The sequence below is a fragment of the Panicum virgatum genome, chromosome 3K, assembly GCF_016808335.1.
Source record: "Panicum virgatum strain AP13 chromosome 3K, P.virgatum_v5, whole genome shotgun sequence".
NCBI classification, from domain to species: domain Eukaryota; kingdom Viridiplantae; phylum Streptophyta; class Magnoliopsida; order Poales; family Poaceae; genus Panicum; species Panicum virgatum.
The window spans coordinates 14,348,390-14,368,337 of NC_053138.1; the positions used below are offsets into that span (position 1 = coordinate 14,348,390).

At 45.5% G+C, this 19,948-nt stretch overlaps 1 protein-coding gene and 1 long non-coding RNA gene across 2 annotated transcripts; one reads left to right on the top strand and one right to left on the bottom strand.

Moving 5' to 3' along the window:
- Nucleotides 1-14,079: 14,079 nt before the first annotated feature.
- Nucleotides 14,080-15,959, top strand: LOC120697738. The gene is made up of 2 exons (XR_005684591.1): nucleotides 14,080-15,643; nucleotides 15,737-15,959. It is a non-coding gene; the product is annotated as an uncharacterized LOC120697738 (long non-coding RNA).
- Nucleotides 15,960-18,695: 2,736 nt separating this feature from the next.
- LOC120700625 (putative cyclin-dependent kinase F-2) lies at nucleotides 18,696-19,908 on the bottom strand. The gene has a single exon (XM_039984874.1). The coding sequence runs from the start codon at nucleotides 19,906-19,908 to the stop codon at nucleotides 18,808-18,810; it is 1,101 nt and encodes a 366-aa protein (XP_039840808.1). The 3' UTR covers nucleotides 18,696-18,807.
- Nucleotides 19,909-19,948: the final 40 nt, after the last annotated feature.

The following is a 19,948-nucleotide window of genomic DNA, read 5'->3' on the forward strand; positions in this document are numbered from 1 at the left end:
ATAAATCCAATCTACTACAACAACATATCACCTATATGCTAATGATCCAGACCAAAAACTACGCAAGATGGCTCTGGTACCACTGTAGGGAAACGGGTAGGCTATGCTAGCATCAGTACCACATATACCTAAAATACTTGCGAGTAGAAGATCATAGATCGTTACCACTAGACGCGCAGCGTAGCGGAAGAAGTCGCGCGTCGATGTAGAGGAAGTAGTCGATCACGTCCCACGAACCGAGCTCCTCGTCCTTGATCCCAGCAGCCGATCAGCGCAGCAGTGGCAGCAGCGCCTCCACGGAGTCCACACGTACGGGGATGAAACGCCGGGCGTCGGTGTGCTAGCACCACATGCACGGCAAGGGCGGCGGCCGAGAGGGGGGCGGCTAGGGAGGTGGCGGGGCTCACCAGTTGTGTCGCCCCCCTAGCCCCTCCCTCGTATATATAGGGCGTACTAATAAGCTTCTATCTCATAGGCCCATTAGTAACCCTAATCTCTCTTGGATCAATATCCTCTTGGGCCTTTAAACCGTATTGTGATGATGGGTAACCGGAGAACGGGTAGCCACCGAAGTGGCGGGAGAAGGCGTCGTCGTCCAAGAAGTGGATCCTGTTCCCCGGCATCGCGTACCGGGAGACGCACAGGGCGACGGAGCTCCATCGGCCGACGAAGAGCGCGGTGTCACCGCCGACGCTCGGCACGTCCACCCACCGCGACGAGGTGAGGTCGGCCTTTGATACCGTGAACTCGGTCGTGGCGTCGCTCCAGAGCACCCTGTGGACCATGAGCAGCCTGCCGCCGGACTCGACGAGGTACCACGTCGACGGCATGTGGCAGCGCTGCGCCGCGCCGGCGACGGACACCATCGGCTCGCCGGTGCATGTGTACTCGCGGACGGCCCTGGCGTTGAGGCGCCCACGGTCGTCGACAGCGAACACCTTGCCGTCGTAGAAAGCAATGTCCCTGAACTCCTTCCACGGATCGTGAGCACTGATCAGCCAGCAGTCTGCGCCTGGACGGCATACCGCGATCTTGCCGCGCCGTTGATCGCCGACGATGGCAACGACGACCTGACGCGGGCACATGACCATCTTGCGCAGGGTCGTCTCGCTGGGCGCCCTCTCGTCGTCCGCGATGCCCAGCGTGACTCTCCCGTAGGGTTCCCGCGCCGCGACGTGGCGGACGCACGACAGGCTCGGGAGCCGCGTGGTGTCTCCGGAGAACGGGTTCAGGAGCAGGTACCCGCCGCCGTCCTCGTCGTCGCCGAGTTCGAAGACGAGCCAGTCGTCGCAGGAGCCGTGGTAGCGCGCGGCGCCGGGAAACCGGAACGCGGAGGAGCCCGGGAAGCTGAAGAAGGTGCCGTCAGGGAGCGCGAGCCACGGCAGCTGCGCGCGGGGATGGCTGCTGCCTTGCCGCAGCGCGCCACGGACGACAGACGGTGGCGAAGCGGACGCGGTCGGCGTGGGACGGGAGGCGCCCGAGGACAGCGACCGGGATCCCCGCAGGGAGGCCGGACGACCACGGCGCCATGGACGGCGGCTCCTTGCCTGTCGCCATGGGAACGTGCGCGCGTAACACCTGCGAGGTTTGTGCGCGCGCGCGCCAATGCGATCTCACAGAGGGCGGAGGGCCGATGCGTGGAGCAGCCCACGCGCGGATCGATCGAGTTATTGGAGTCGATTAGTCGAACACGTACGGCGTGTACGTTCCGGACTCCCGTCTTCTCCGCGCGCAATGAGGGATGCTGTATGCATACTCAAGGAGTACACGAGGATACGTTTCCGAATATGAGATATACTCTCCACCAAAGTAGTATTTTTTTTCAGAAATAGTATGCATGAAACATATGCAAATTCGAATCTCCCTCCCTCCATCAAAATATTTTTTGTTATTATTTTACACAATCACTGTTCAAAAAGGTACTACAAAACCGTCATAAGATATTTTTTAGGGGATCATCAGAAGATATATTCTGATCAACATAACTCTCTGACTATACAATTCAGCTGGTACACAATTTGAATATAAATCCGCATTTATAACTTTTGCGAACTAGACAAACAATATGAATAGTTTTGGTCAAACTTTGCGAAACTGACTTTATTTTAAAAAAACAAAAACACGTTCCGCATTGATGACTGGAAAGAGTAATTAAGTTGCTTTGACCACTAATTTTTTTGTTATAACAAATTTAAAGTACATAAACCACCCACTAAACACAAAATAGATCAGACATTCTTAAAATCACAAAGTATTCTTAAATATATAACGTAGCAGGAAATTAAGGAGCTTCTCGACGTGAATCACAAAGTATATCAGACGTTCTTAAAATCGAATGCTGAGGAGCTTCAAAACACTCTGCTTTTCCATTTCTTAGGTGTTTCCGGATCATTCAACAGTATTTGTTAGAATTTGAGTCCATCTGGCGAACTTAGGAGTTGGCCGTGTATTATAAGCTCGCTAATTACATCGGTGTGAAGTTTTGGATTGCACACAATAGAGTAAACTTTGGCCGTGTTTAATTTATGAAGTTCAGATTTGTGTTTAACTTTTTCTATAAGAGCAACTCCAACAGATTGATCTTCTCATTTCCCTTTTCTCACCATATTGGGAAATCCCCTTTCTCAATTTCAATATATATGGAAGAAGTGCTCCAGCAGATTGATTTTTCTCTCTTTCTATATGGAAAGGGAGATGTGATGTCTCCCCTTTCTATTGGGGATTGAAGAGAAATTATTGGGGATCGAGAAAAAATAAAGAAAAAAAGGGAGATGGAAAATCAATCTGCTGGAGTAGGTTTTTTCAACATCAATCCCCTGTATTGAGAAAAAGTGGAAAGGGAAAAGGGGAAGATCAATCTGTTGGAGTTGCTCTAATATGTTACAACGAAGAGCCCTTTTAGAATGCTTGGAAATACTTTCTAATGCCTCCCAAAGCCTACGCAAAATATTTTTTTTATTAATTTAATTGTTTTAAGGACAGTATAGTCATTGCACTTCTCCGAATAAAAGGGCAACCGCCCGGCACGGACGCGAACGCACGGACACGAACAGGAGCGCCCTCGCCCTCTTCCTCGCATGCCGCCGCCGCCGTGCCCTCGCCATCATCCTCGCACGCCGCCGCCGCCATGCCCTCGCCCTCGCCTAGCTCTGCCGCTGGCCGCCTCCAGGACACCTCCTCCCTCCGCGCTGCAGGCGGCCTTGTTAGGTCTTAGGATCACTAGGCTAAGAGTGAACCACAAACAAAAGCTCAAGTTATGATTTATACCTTTGTTCTTGAGCTCTCATCTTTTTCTCTTTTCTTCTGTTCTTCTTCTCCTCCTTGCTTTAGCCGGTTAGGGCTTTGGGAATCCCTTCCCAGTGTTTCTTGTGCTCCTTTTGATTGGGTTCACAGTGGGGCAGAGTTTTTTTGGGCAATCTCTAGGACGTGCCTCTGCCCTTGGGTTAATCCCCTTATATACATGAGCACAGCACACGGAGAGAACTCCCCTGGTGTGTTTTAGGAGGGGCTCCAATCAAGCCCCTCATTAAATAAGGTCAAAGATGTGTGCCACCAGTTTAGACTAGTGATCACCATGTTCACACCAACATCCTCCCCCATGATCATCAGGCTAAACTCATAAGTTTATTTTTCAACGAAATGACGTACCAAGACAGAAGTATTACAATGGTGAATCACATACCATTGAATCCAGTTGCTATAGTATGCCATCTCATATCAAATAAATTTCTTTAACTTAGGAGCTTCAAAACTTATTCCTTATGCTTATACAAAACTTACGGACTCACTTCTCAAAAGATGGTACACCAAATCAATCAATCACTACAGTCAATCAAGTACCACAGGACTAAGTGACCATAGTTCCCATACAATATCAAAGTGATCCCTCTTAGGCTTATGGGGAGATGGGGTTATTATAGTCCCTGAGTGCAAATGGTTTTCTTTTATATGTATTAAATATATATTTATTCTTATGTGCATGCACTTTAAAAGGAGAAGAAAAACCAACATATTTCCAGAATCATAACCTGTCCCTGAATGATAGGCTGCCTTTTATTTCTTATGCCGGCAATATATTAGGCAAAACCTCTGAATATGATGCTCAATACTTAAATCTTATGTCACATCACCTAGTGCTTATATATTGAGCACCATAATCTTAGAACTTATTTGATGCTCAACACTTATGACATACTTAATTTGTCAAGCACCACTTAGTCTTACACTTAATTCATCTAGGCCTTGAATACTTATGTTTGATTCTGGATTCAATCTTTCACGATGTTTTAGGTCTGGTAATACCTTTTGACATGTTACTCGATCCAAAATTGCACTCTTTCATTTAATAATTTCTATGATAAATTACTTTAAAACAATTTATTATCTTTAACATGATATGGATCAGGGACACAAATCCATATATATTTAACGATGTATAATTCAGAACTTGCCACAATTTAACTTGCATCTTTTAATTTTGTCTTTAGGTAAAATATTGGTTGAAGCCTTCCACATATGACTTCTCCCAAAAGAGTGTTGATAATACCTTATGTGGAATTTCTTAATATCAACACTTCTTGTAACACAATTGTCTAAAATATTGGATTCCTTATTTGTGGGTATGTTTCACAACATCTTTTACACTTATGCTTCTCCAGGGATCCAGTCCTGGACTCAATTTCCCAGATATCCCGGTCCTTTTAAGAATATTTAGGGCAACTCACAACTTAATTAAACACATAATGCTTACATTTGCCACAACATAAGCAAACTTATTGCCCTTAATGGGAATCAACCCTTTTTCTGGACCTTCATCTTGGTGAATATCATTATTCAAAACTTAAGATATATCACCAAGATAATCTTAGTATCCAGATAAAAGAAAATATGGATCACACACACACACACACACACAATATCCCTATTGTTTTAAAACTTAATTGAATAACTTATTTCCTTTTGTACTTATGTATCACTTATGGACTCGATAGTTTTTAAAATGTTGAGCAACAAGTGTCATCAATTTTATATTATCTTATATAACATAATCAATCCCTTTTCTTGTATATATGACTTTCACTTTAAGTGGGATTGATCAGAGATCTTCATGTGGGCACAAAAGCACCACAAGGAACTAAAGCAAGTATTCATAAGTGAGCTTAGCTAATTTTCTTTTAGTATTATTCTTCCTTGCTTTAGAATTCTCATCTAATGCTCAACTAAGTGACATTGGTGGTGAGATGTGGCACTGAAATGATATTCAGTTCTAAAGATAGCATATAGTTCATAATACGAATAACATTATCAATTAGATGACGCCTGAGAAACTAACATATGATAAACTTATCTCATGTTTTCTTACCTGACTTAAGGAGGTGAAAAAGAAAAAACTTTTCACTTTCTAAATAAAGGTTCCACTCTCCCCCTCGAAATGTGGACTATGCAATAGTACCATATTTTGAATAACCTTTATCTATTTATTTATTTGTCTATCCCTATTCAAACATATAAGAATAACATGAATGTATACATAGGAAATAAACACAATTTTATGCTAATAGAGACTAATAACATTATCTTTCTTTTCATAAATACAATTCTTTAAAACTTAGTATTTTTCTTACTTAGAAACTTATTTTATTGCCTTATCTTAGTCTCATTTTCTTGAGCTTAATGATGCCCATAGCCATATCATATTATTTTATCCTTATTGATTTACAATAAAGGGAATAACTCACCATTAATGTCAAAAGTGCTCTTTAACATAACTTATCTTGAAGATTGCTCCCCCTGATTCTGATATATGTCCATAAGCGACTTATCTTAATATATCCCCATTAGTCATTGATGAATAATAAAATTGTTAGTTTCTCATCAATGTACTTATTATTAAACTTTTCTAATGGAGACTACACCTCTTTATGACACTTATATGATATTAAGATACAATGAGGTGTAGGTAAAACCACTTCACGTCTGATAGTGGTATCTAAAAGATCTTAGAAACTTATGACTTAATTAATACTTATCATCAATAGGGATAATTCATAAGTTTGATTTTGCATGCATGAACAGACGTTCATTCCATGAGGCATAATTACTTTCTTTTAGTTGTTTAGTGCCACTCATTAGATTTAATCTTTTCAAGGCATTTGATGCTTTAACAAGAATTAGCACAAACTTCTTCTATTGAACCAGCCCAAGTTAGCTTCGGCCAGAAATGGAAAGGAAACAACAGAATATTGTGAACAAGTACTTATTCATCAGCTTTGGCCAGAAGAATAAGTACAAGCCACACTTAATATCATGTGCATAAACTTCTTTTATTGAATCATAACCCATATCAGCTTTGGCAAGAAATGGATTAAGACCAACAAAAGTTTTGTGGACAGGTATTTACCAATCAGATTTGGCCAGAATGATAAACACAAGCCACACTTAGTATTAGATATAAACTTCTTTCATTACTCCGATTCAAAATAAGCTTTGGCCAGAAGATGAACCGGGATAATAAAATTTTGCAGTCACACATTCATCAATCAGCTTTGCTCAGAATGGTGAACGTATGCCACACTTAATCAGAGTGTTATTCCTTTTGCAGCAGAAACTTTATTAAAAATGACCCATGTGGCTTTCAACATAATTTCTCATAACTGAATCTTTAACTAAGGCACTTCTTTGATTTTTCTCAATAAGAAATTTCTTAATTTCTTAGAAACATAATCATTATTGATATTAGTCATAATTAGCTTAGTCTAATGAAACTTAATTTTATAATTATGCCCATAACTGCTCTAGAGCTGGCAACTTATTAACACAGCCAATCTTAACGACACATGACCATAAACAACTTCAGTATATAGCCATGAGTCACAAAATCAATTCATAATCTGCAGGCTGAGAATGACATATGACTACAAACAACCTTGTTCAGTATGTAGTCACAAGTCATATAATCGATTACGTTATGCCAATACTCTTTTGAGCAAATTCTCACTTATCAGAGAAAACTTTGTGTTTCCCTGACATTCTTATCAACATTATTTGTGGCTCAACTAAGAAAATATTCAAAAGCCAGCTATTAAGATTTATGTCCAAAACTGGACTCACTAAATATGCATGGCTTAAGAATAATATTCTTTATTAATAAATGAATCAAATCATGATAATTCATGATTGTAAACAACTTTGGTCAGAATACAACCACGAATCACCATTGAAATTTTAATCTTGAATCAAAATTTCCCGTTGGATTGATTCCAAAATGGGATAGAATTATAAGGTAGAGCCACTTAATTATTAGAATTTGTGCATCCCAATCATTATAATAAGTGATTTCTTAGTGGTGTTATCAATAGAATGTACATTTTCCAAATGTAAACAAAAGTATTAATGACATCAAACAAATATGGCCCATTATTTAATTTCCTTAGCTAATTGGCCATTAAAGGATGTCATTATTTGATTCTTCCCAAAAAATGGGTCTTAAGCTTCACGCTTAACTTACGGGCATATCAATTCGTGTGAGTAAAATATGCTCACATAATTGATAATACTTATGGGTCATAAGATGCTTTATTATTAAGCCTCAATTCAAGTGGCACATAAGTATGTGGCAGATAACTTAATTTCATAATGAAAGTAATCCATTATCATAATTAGGCCATAAACATTTCAAATAAATGCCTCAAATAGACTTAAAACTGAATCTAAAACTTTACTAAAAATGATCCCAATTTAAATGGAGAGTATCTCATGATTTTCAGTAGAAACATAAATTATGCTAAGGCAAAATATAGCAACATAATATTCAAAATGCCTTAGAAATAAATCAGGCATTAAAACATAATGGAAAAAGCTTAATCATAAACATAAAGAAAATACTTAATCATAAACTGAGAAAATTTCCATAAAGTTTGGTCTAAAAAACATTATTTCGAAAAAAAACTAATTATCTATGATTACATAATTTTACCATAATTTTGCTTAATTTTGGCCTTACAATAACTTCAAGTAATAATCATAATGTAAGTATCATAAAAATTAAATGAACATGAGAAAATTTCATCACATAATAATTTTTATCTATTATCATTATTTGCTAAAACATAACAACATATGTTTAAAATTTAAATAATCATAATCATAATATTTTTAAAGGTAAAATAATAGTTATAACAATATTTCAGACCAAAAGCTCTTTTAGCCCATCACTATGTAGCCCAATGCATTTCTTTATTTTTTTATGAAAAAACATTGATAAAAAATTGGCCCAAACCAATTAACCCGAGCCGGGCCGATTCTGGCCTGGCCCGTTTAGCCGACACCGCCTCCCGCCCGGGCTCCAGGCCCAAAAATCTGGTCCTGGGCCGGGAAAGTGGTCTCCCCTCACCGGCCCGTTTGGCCCATGGGACGGCCGGCCCGTTTGGCCTCGCCGCACGGTTTTTTCTTTTTTATATTTAAAAAAAATAAAATTTCAAAAATATATGTCCGTTTTCAAATATTTCAAAAATATACCCCGGTCGCCCTCCCATAGGGCGACAGGCCCAATGTGTAATTTTTTTTTTCAAATTTGCAACGAAGTCCCTGGAGACAAAAAAAAACAAGCCCTGTCGCCCGTTGGGGGGGCGACAGGGGCCTGTCACTCGGCCCACGGGCGACCGCCGCTGGGCCCGGCCCACAGTCGCGGCAGGGGGCCTGTCGCCCCCCCCCCCCCCCCCGCGGGCGACAGGGGGGGCCTGTCGCCCCCCCCCCCCCCCGGGCGACCGGGGTCTCCCCCCTGATAAAAGCCACAGCCCTCCCCTTCACTCCTCATTTGAGCCCGAAAATTCCACCAAAAATCCAGAAAAAAAAGAGAGGAGTGAGGAGAAGGAAAGCGGCGAAGCCCTGCCGGATTCAGCACTTGTGATCTGCAGGTTAGTACATTTAGTTTAAATATTATTATATTTAAGTACTACGTATTTAAATATGAATAATTTAATTTAATTAGTGCTATAGTAGATCCATTTAAGTAGGAGTTCAATGATACTTTAGTTTGTAGTTACGTAGTAGTAAATTAGTTTAGAAAATTAGTTCTACGCATTTATTATTACAATTGCAGTGCTATTAGAGACATGTTTATAAATTAATTATGATTTAGAATAGAATTTGGCATATACAGTATAGAATTCGAGAGTCATCACGTAGTTATGAATACTTATACGTTGTAGTTGAATTCCATACTTAGTTTTTACGGATTATTGAATAAGGTAGTGAAGTAAAGAGTATAACTCGATAAGTATTATGTGATATATAGATATGTCGAGCAAAATGCAGTTTCAAGTATTTTATGGTGAATACAATGTTATGTATGGGCCAAATGGAGTAGATCTTTCTGCCTTTAAGCGCACATCTAGCGGCATAAATAAACCTCTGGAAAGGAGTTTTGGTTCCATATGTAAGTGGCTGCAGCGTGGGTTCCATGTTGATCCGTTGACACATGTGATCACTGTCCAGTCTCTTGTTAATTGGGAAGTAGAAAGTGAATTATGGGAATTAATGATGATACACAGCACTGATGACTGGCAGAAGTACATGCAAGCAGCTCTAGAGCGTGGGTGGCCTCTGGCCATTCTTGTTCAAATCCGGGAGAAGACACAAAATGAAATCCAACATTGTGCAGATCAAGGAACTCCGAGTATTCGAAGAGAGACCAATTATGTTGAGCAAGATGAGCAAGATGAGAACCAAAACATGGGACCACAGGGCCTTGCTGATGAGGGAGAGAGGATACATAGCATTGTGGACGAGATGGAGGCAGAAGACCAAACCGCAATAGAGATGGAAGAATATGAGGACTCATCTGATGACGAGCAGTACTCATTGCCAAAAGAGTGGAAAGAGCATGGTTTTGGCAGTCATGTCGCAGAAGATGTACGAAATCAGGAGTGGGAGTACATAGGGAATGAGGTAGTGCAAGGTGCAACATATCCAAACATTGAAGCTGTAAAAGATGTTGTGAGACTATGGGCAATCTCATTGAAACGAGAATTCAGAGTCGTGAAGTCTGGCAGTAAAGAATATGAGGTGAAGTGTGTGAATGCTGGATGTCCATGGCGAGTACATGCATTCAAGGGAAAATGGAAGTCAAACTGGAAATGTTCCATTGTCACAGAGCACACTTGTTTGCTGTCAGAAGTTCTTCCCTCGCATCGCAATATATCATGCGACTTTGTTGCAAAGCAAATGTATGGGTTTATTATGAACAACCTAAATTATGAGCCAAAAAAGATTATTCGACACATTGAACAGACTTACCAGTACACCATCAGTTATTTGAAGGCATGGCGGGCTAAACAAAGGGTGTTCGAGATGCGGTTCGGCACATACGAGGCATCATATGATAACCTACCTCGTATGTTATCCCAGTTTGCTACTAGAAAATCCTGGAAGCTTTTATGACACATACCTTTTACCAGCCGTGACTAGGGGACAAAGAATTATGCAACGAGCCTTCTTTTGCATAGGTGATTCTGTTAGAGCATTTCAGTTTTGTCTTCCGGTGATCTGTATTGATGGCACATTTTTAACTGGAAGGTATAAAGGTCAGATACTCACCGCAATCGGTGTAGATTGCAACAACCAAATTGTTCCGCTCGCATTTGCATTTGTTGAGAATGAGAACATAGACAGTTGGTATTGGTTCCTTGAACGAGTGAAGAATCATGTTTTTGCTGCACGTCCAGATGTGTGCCTTATTAGTGATAGACATGCAGGTATCCTGCAATCAATACTGAAATTGCAACGGGGAACTGCGACAACGCCTCCATTATGGCCTGATGTCCAAAACAGGTGGTGCATTAGGCATATGGGTGCAAACTTCTATGAACACTTCAAGAACAAGGATCTTAAGAACCTGTTTAAGAGGTTGTGCACCCAAAATCAACAGAGAAAATTCAATGCATTATGGCAGATGCTTGATCAGTTGACTGCAGAGCTAGTGAAGGTAAGGGCATCAGGAGCAGGCATGACTCAGGCTGCAGAGGCTAGGGATTCAATTGAGAAGCCATTTTCACACTGGATTCGAGGTGCACCTAAGGAGAAATGGTCATTCCTTTATGATACCAACGGAATACGGTATGGTATTCAGACAACGAATCATGCAGAGTGTTTCAATATGGTTATGCGTTCTTGTCGTGCCTTTCCACTTGTGGGAATTGTTGAGTTCATCATGTATGGGTGCATGAAGTATTTCAGATAGCGTTACACGGCTGCAAGCATAAACATCAGCAACCCCCAAATTCAGTTTTGCAAAAGAGTGACACAATATATGCAAGAGAAGATTGAAAAGGCCAAACTGCACCGCGTCATATCGACAGGTACAATGGAGCATAGATTTGAGGTTATATGCAAGGATAGAAGTGGTCGTGGTATCCGTAGAGATAGAGTGGTACAGGAGAGTTTGATCACAGTTGATGGCAAAGCCTTCTGCTCCTGCATGAAGCCTAAGTTATTGCATTTGCCATTCTCCCATCTCATTGCGGCATGTGCAGAGTCTGCGTTGCAGCCAGGAGTATTTGTTTCACCGTACTTCAGCAAGGAAGCAGCTGTATCCACCTGGGGACATGAGGTATACGGGATTGGAATTGTGGGACCTTTCACTCAGGATAATGAGAATAAGATGTTTATTCCTGATCCAGCCACTAAGAAAGGTAAAGGCCGCCGTCAGACACGTCGTATTCGGAATGGTATGGACGAGTCGGAAGCAAGCAAGGCACAAAAGCGTTGCAGCCAATGTGGATCATTGAGTCACAACTATAAGAAGTGTCCTCAGAATGCACTTCACGATGCTGCTGACGTCGGTCCTTCCGGAAATCCCAGAGATGGAGCACCTCCTACGTTCAGACGAGCATCGGCGAGAATTGCTCGTGGAAGGCATTCGGTGTCATGATCCACAATTGTATTTCATTATTTGTAATATGTAGTAATGAAATATGGCAGGTATGTAATGAAGTATTATTGTATTTATGTGTCTAGTTTGTATGGAGATGGACTCCTTGCTAGACCCAGTGATCGACTCGAGCCACAGGTCTTACTTTGCAGCTGTTGAGCACCGAGCCCTAGAGGTGCTACGTCCTCGTCCACCCTGTGGCTTACTTCCGCCGTCCTGGTTTATGACATCGCGGTTGAGGCATATTGCCCCTGGAGAGTCAGGAGACAGTTTGGGCAGCGCCAGGAGTTTCCGGTGCCCACCGCGTTGGAGCGTGTCAGTCGCCAGGACCACAGGTAATTATGAATTAACTTGGCTCATACATTCGTGTCGAATCTAACGATTCTTCGTAATCCATTTTGTAGGTTGTCAAGGAGTGGCTTGCCTTGCTCTGATGATTGGCTCACCAAGATCCAGCCGTGGGTGGACCAATGGGAACAGACAGACGAGCTCTTGGTCCAACCAACAGGACCACACACAGACAGTTCCTTTAGGGCTTACCTCACCTGGTACTTACTCCGGACTCGGGCTCGTCTGGTTTTTGTTGACACTCACCCGCAGCCACACCAGGCGAGGCCTCAGGATGGCTATGGCCGGCACCACGTGGAGGCACTAGCTGGCGCGATGAATCTCTTGATCATATTTGCATATATATATAATCATATTCATAAGATAATTCATGTGTTTGTAACTTTACTGAATTGATGCAGTTTCGCTTTTGCAATATGATGGAGACGGACTGCTCGACTTACCTGACGAGGGTACGTGCCGGATCCCCGATGACCCAGTTTGAGCAGATAGAGGCATGGTCGAGGCAGCGTGATCAGTTGCGTCAGGTAACGCACAACTTCAGAAGCCGTGTGCAGTACGAAGACAGCCACGGGTCGTCTCAGGCGTCGTCGTCGTTCCCGTGTCCGTCGACCATGCACGGGCCGACGTCGCAGTTCTTCCCAAGTGCAGGTAACGTACATATCTCTTTAAAATTACATCAAGTGTTCCTACATATTTACTAATATCACATACAGGATACGATCCAGCTACTGCGTTCGGCCATACTGGAATGTTTAGAGGGACAGCACCAGTTGGCGGACCGTATCCAGAGATGGTACCGGGGCCACAGATACCGGCGTACACAGGTTAATTTATGTTTCGTATTTCGGTTTCTACATGTCATTACGAAATATACGAGCGTACGCTAACATCCACATTTTTGCGTAGGATTCTACCCCGATGCGGGCGCCGGACCTTCTTCTTCCTCCTTTCGACCAGATAACGAGACATTCACCTTAGACGACTTCGACAGCTTGAGTCCAGAAGAGCCTGCCGCGCAAGGTGACCCCGATGTCTTGGGGTATTCACAGCTAGGAGGAGCACCACTTGGGATCTCTCAGCAGCAGACATCGCAGCCCCTTGCGCGTCCTGAGCGACAGGTGAGGTCTCCGGATGTTCTCACCTACTCCGAGGGACATGTCCGTGCCCAGCAGAGGGCTAAGAGGGTCCGACGCCCTAGGGGTGGTTAGATGTATATGATGTTTATTTGTAATGAGATAGCTGTGGACCGCTTATTTGTATCCGATGTTTATGATTGTGGTAGGTTACTTGTCATTTGTTTTTATAGATATTATTTATGTGAACTTATTATGTTTGTGGGTTCCATAATGCTCGTGAAATAAGGGAAGTTCTTGCGATTTTTTTCCGTGATTTAATGAAGGACAAGTTACGTGCGGTAGGAGTTAGCGGCCGAGATCTTGCCGACGATGATGACGAATACACGCTCGAATAGCTCAAAATAGGTCCCTGCAAAAATAAAAGTCCGAGAAAAAAAAGGGGGGCTGTCGCCCCCCAACGGGCGACAGGGCTTGTTTTTTTTTCTCCAGAGACTTCGTTGCAAATTTGAAAAAAAAATTACACATTGGGCCTGTCGCCCTATGGGAGGGCGACCGGGGTATATTTTTGAGATATTTGAAAACGGACATATATTTTTGAAATTTTATTTTTTTTAAATATAAAAAAGAAAAAACCGCGCCGGCCGCTGAGAGCTGCTGGATGCGATCCGACAGCTCCCGTTCCACCTGGCCCGATCAAAAAAAAAGGGCAACGCCCGGGCACCCCCAAAAACCCTAGCTCATTCTTTCCCTCCCCTTCTCTCTCTTCTCCACCGGCGGCTGTGCAAGCGAGCGGGCGGAGCGAGCCGAACAGCGGTGGCGCGGAGCGCCAGCGCCCGTGGTGGAGGAGGTCCGGCACCGACGAGCAAGCGTGCCTCCCGTGCGGGCGTAACCCGCGGGATCCGCGGCGGCGATGGCGAGGGGGCCATGTCCGGCCTGCGGGCGGCCTTCCGGCAGCGCACGGCTCACGGAGGGAGCCGGCGTCTCGCCGTTGCAGCGGGGACGGCAGAGCCACTCGGGGCCAAAACCCGGGCGCGCCTGCCACTGATGCGCTGACCGTGGCGGCGCCGAGGCACCACGACCACAGCGGCCCCTTAGGAACGTCCACCGCCCCTTCTTCCCCTTGATTGTAGGGTCAGGGATTCATGATTTTGGGGATTTCACTGTAGCTAGGGTTCTTGATTTGGGGATTTTAGGAAATAGCTTAGGATTAGTACTTTATTTCTTCAATTCCCCTTCTTCCTCATGCATTCAAAACCCTAGCCAAAGATAGCATAATTTCGGGCATGATTTGCCTTAACTGAGAAAAAAATAGGAGCTTAGCAACATGAACAGGGGCCTTTTCTTATGAATTCGGGTTCAAACTTAGGGCTAGATGGCTCTGGTGCCATTGTTAGGTCTTAGGATCACTAGCCTAAGAGTGAACCACAAATAGAGGCTCAAGTTAGGATTTATACCTTTGTTCTTGAGCTCTCATCTTTTTCTCTTTTCTTCTGTTCTTCTTCTCCTCCTTGCTTTAGCCGGTTAGGGCTTTGGGAATCCCTTCCCAGTGTTTCTTGTGCTCCTTTTGATTGGGTTCACAGTGGGGCAGAGTTTTTTTGGGCAGTCTCTAGGACGTGCCTCTGCCCCTGGGGTTAATCCCCTTATATACATGAGCACAGCACACGGGGAGAACTCCCCTGGTGTGTTCTAGGAGGGGCTCCAATCAAGCCCCTCATTAAATAAGGTCAAAGATGGTGTGCCACCAGTTTAGACTAGTGATCACCATGTTCACACCAACAGGCCTGCGATCCTCCAGCACGCCTGCCTCCCTCCGGGCTCCGGCCAGCCTAGAGGACGCTGCCTCCCTCCGAGGTTTGAAGGAGCTTTGCCACTTTCAAAGGATATGCCTGGTTCGAAGGAGACTTTTGACGAGGTTTGCTTAGATAGTTAGATGACTACTCTGAAATTCTTACTTGGTTCACTGCTTTTGAAACAACATCTGCTTAAATTCAACCTGCTCTATTTCAGTAGCTGCTTACATTTGATTTTTTATTAAATTGTTCATCACACAACATGCACGTGGTAGTTTATTCAGATGCTCTTTGCAGCAATAAACTTTTGAGTTCAGTTTCTAAACTACCGTGCATGCCTTCTGATGATGTGCTTCTTACTGTGTGCAGAGTATGCCTTCACCATGAAGGTCACTGAGAAGCGCGATGTTTATAGTTTCGGTGTAGTTTTGTTGGAACTACTGACCAGGCAATCACTAATTCAGCTTCTAGAGAAAGGAAGAGATCTTGTGAATTTGGTGAGGCGGACAATGAATAGAATGACGTCAACTTCAAAAGTGTTCGACGTCTGAAGCTAAACTGACAATGACTAGTTTTGTTTGGTATGTCAGGTTCTGAAGCTAATCGATCATAGACTTGCAGAGTTTTGCTGGACACATGTAAGACATTCTTATGGCATAATGGCAGAGGTCACCATGTAATCCAATTCCTTGTAATGTTGCACCGCAACATGTTTCTACAGTTGAATACATCTCTTCTGAAATTTGTGTAGCAAGCATCATCACCTCAACTTTTTTGAGTAACATTTCATGGAGGTACATCAGCTCTCAAAAACATGTGTTCAACAGCCTGCGAGTGCAGGAATTTTGGCAGGATCCATTGAACTGTTTGCTGTTCAGCAGGGCCCAAATGATACCATTTTTTTCTGAATTATGAACACATGTATGAAACTAACTTGCCATATATTTGAGAGCAACAAGCTTATCAATTTCAGACATGCATAAAACTGATAACTACACACAGGCTGATGTTTAATCATGTTCAGGCACATGCACAAAACTGATAACTAGACACATGGTTCTATGAAATCAGGTTGTAAAAGAAAAAATAATAATGCTGAGCATTGAAGATCGTGTTTTCAGTTAAAAAAAAAAACACTACCAACCGATGCAATAGTAGACACAGTACCTATGGGTGCAAAGCTTACTCATCAGCGCGCTGTTTCTTCATCACTGCAACAACTCACCCTTTTAATGAGTGGGATCAAACCCAAATTAATCATAATTGGAAATTTTGTTGACTAAGTCAACATTGGGTCAATATGAACAAGTAGTGCAATGTATTAGCTTTGTAGTGGAACTAAGTTGGAAGGCTTGGAACAGTCACTTGATCATATTTGAAAGCTCCCAAGTTTCAAGAAAACAAGAATGCCGCAAAGACAAATAAATTCTTCTGAGTCTGAAAACAGTGATTAATTGCCGAGTTTGGAGGTGAATGAAATGACATTTGGTGTAGTAACTTTGTATAACAAGTACCAAAATGGAAATTTGTATGTTCATGCTCTGCAAAGATACCATTTTTTCTCATGTAAAAGGGCAGAAGGGTGTCTAAATTTGAATGCAAATATAGGTGAATTGAATATCTAATTGCTGAATTTCTGGAAGTTGCCTGAATCAGCTGTTCAGAGCAGTTTTTGGATATGATAAAGACTGAATTTGAGGTTCCACCTGAAAGATAAAATGTAGTCAAATGTTAGCTCTATAACTTTTCTGTTGGGCGATTTTGGATTCGTTGTACAGAATTATACGAAAAATTGGTTCGAATTAGCAGGTTTATGACAGTTTGACTGAAAACAGCCTAAACCCGATCAGTTCAGTTCAATTTCTGATCAATCTAGAGGCCGAATTTGAACTTCTTCCTAAAAGCAAAATTGTAGGAAAAGATCAGGGATAAAAATTTTATTTTGGGCAATTTCAATGTTTGGCGATGAAATTTGAACAATCAAAGATTGCAAGATTCGAGTTCAGAAGAAAAGTGATAGTTTCAGAAATAAATAGTTATCCTTCTCGCCGCCACACCGCTCAACTCCGGCGATAAAAATTTGAGCGTTCCAAGCGTCATGTATGCAGGAGATCCACGCCTAAGCAGGCAGGCACGAGGTGTCTACCCTGGCAGCGAGATGATGAAGAAGCTGGACAGCTCCAAGGTCCTTGGGCTGATCGGCCACGAGTGGATCTTCCCGACGGTGGGGAGGCCGCGTCGTCATGCGACTACGTGCTGCACTCGCACAAGCCCGGCGTGGTCATGGACAGTGGGGCAGCCCACGAGAACACGATCTGAATGGGAAGGCCGGTCGGACGGCGGCGACGAGCGCTGCAGAGCGAATCGCCGCTGGTCGGACGGCGCGGCGTCGAAGATCAGGAACCTGAACCCCTAATAAGAATGAACATTTTTTTCTTTTTCCTTTAAAGCAAATATTCATCTCACTATAATTATGAATTTACCCTTTTACCCTTGATTCAAAAAAATAACTACGAAAAAGAAATTGTCATGAATTTTTAATCCTCTCAACTTTGGAGGCATTGGAAGGCGTTGGGAGGCGTTACGACACGTATGACTGGGCATTCGGGTTACCCGAATTTTTCGGGTCGGGTAATTCGGGTAAAACAAAATTCGGGTAAATGCTACCCGATTTTAACTCTGAAAAATCACTACCCGACAATTCGGGTACCCGCAATTTCGGGTTCGGGTATACCCGATATACCCGAGGTCCTCCAATTTGCAACTGCAAGGCGCCGGTGCTCCTTCTCTCCCCCAGATCGATGCGCAGCGGCGGGTGGCGAGGGCGGCGCCGCGGCACTCGCCACTCGGGACCGGCGGGGACGCGAGGTGGAGAGAGAGAGAGAGGGCAGTGCCGGTGAGGGAGGAAGGGAGCGGCGACCGGAGAGGGCGGCCGGCGGCGACTTCGCCTCCGCGCGTCGTGCCATCGCCTCCGCCCCTGAAGCTCGCGCTCACGGAGTGGCGGCGGCGGCGCGGCGTACTGGAGGCCTTGGGGGGGCGGCGGCGGCGCGGGCGTACTGGGGGTGGGGCAGCGCCGGTGGGGCGCGGGGTCTGGTGGCGGCGGGGCGCTGGGGGGTCTAGCCGTCTGGGCGGCTCCGCGTCTGGAGGCTGGGGCCTGGGGCGCTGCTCGCTAGGGTTAGGAGCGGTGGCCTGGTGGAGCGGTGGGCTAGTGGGCTGGGCCGCTGGGCCAAAAATAAACAAATAGACTTGAGTGGGCTGATTTCGGATAGTTCGGGTAATTCGGGTACCGTGGGTTAGAACTCGAATTGTGGTTCGGGTTCGGATTTTTTGGGTTCGGGCTCGGGTTTTTCGGATTCGGGCTTCGGGTTTCGGGTATTTTGCCCAGCCATAACGACACGTATGGGCCCACCGACCATAGACACATCTAACGCCTCCCAACGCCTCTTCGTTGATGCCTCTCAACGCCTTCCTTCATATTGGGCCCACGAATCATAGGCACAGAAAACGCCTCCCGACGCCTCCCCAAGTATTGTAAAATTACTCAGGTAGTAATCATAATGTTTCTTAAGACTGCTGATCTCCATTATGTTACGTTTGTTACCGGAGTATATGGGAAAAGCATGCACGTCAGAAATACGTCACACTATTTTCTTGTTTCAGATCATCCATCACCATCAACCTTTGCAACGGCAGCAGAAGAAACTGAAGCCTTAGAATCAATGTCTTTGGTGAACCACGGGCTTCGGAGTGCGGCAGTTGCCGACGGCCTCCTGTCGGCGTTGCAGGAGAGGAGCCGCTTCAGGACGTCGAATCCATCCGCGGACAGGCGCTTCTTGGGAAACAACTGCCGCAGCCGGTTGCGGTGGCGCACGGGCGGCACGGTCACCGTGCCGGCGAGCGGGAGGCACTTGAAGGCTGGCCACGACCTCGGCCCCGGCGCGCCGAGCACGCTGAATATCCGGAGGACCACGTCGTTGTCGTCGATCCCGTCGAACAGTGGCTTCCCGGTGAGGAGCTCCGCCATGACGCAGCCAAGCGACCACATGTCCACCGTGGCATCGTAGTCTGTCTTGCCCAGGAGCATCTCGGGTGCCATGTACCGGCGCGTGCCGGCCCGTTCGTACGACGGCGGTTTTGTGATCGCGGCGGCGAGCCCGAGGTCGCATATCTTGACGGAGATGGGCTCGCCACTGGCGGCGCTGGTGGCGGCGACAAGGATGTTCCCGGGCTTGATGTCGCGGTGCATGATCCGGCGCGCGTGCATGTGCTCGGCCCCGCCCAGGAGCTGCCGCATGATGCGCCGCCGCACGTCCGACTCCGGGAACGGCCGGCCGGCGCGGTGCCGGCCGTCGTTGAGGACGTCGTGGAGGTTGGGCCCGACGCACTCCATGACGAGCGCGACCTCCCTCGTGCCGCGGTTGATGGCGAGCGCGTGGAGGTCGACGAGGGACGGGTGGCCGCGGCAGGCCACGAGGAACTCGGCCTCGCGCAGCGCCTCGTCGGTGGCGTCCGCGCGAGCCTTGGCCGCCCCGGCCCCGCCTGGCGCCGGCGCGCGGAGCGCCTTCACGGCGACGGCCTGGCCCGTGGCGTGGTGCCGCGCCTCGACGACGGCGCCGAAGCCGCCCTCGCCGAGCGCGCGCGTCGGCTCGTAGTCCGCCGCGGTCCAGAGGCGCCGCCGCTTGCACCAGCCCGCCCCCGCGCCGGAGGTGTCGTCGTCGCGGTCGAGCTTGACGCAGATGGCGGCGGCCCGCTGGGCGAACATGGCGAAGCGGCGGGGAGGAGAGCGACGGCGGGGCGAGGCG

Coding starts and splice junctions, on each gene's coding strand:
- LOC120700625 (XM_039984874.1), bottom strand. CDS start 19,908: ATGTTCGCCCAGCGGGCCGCCGCCATCTGCGTCAAGCTCGACCGCGAC.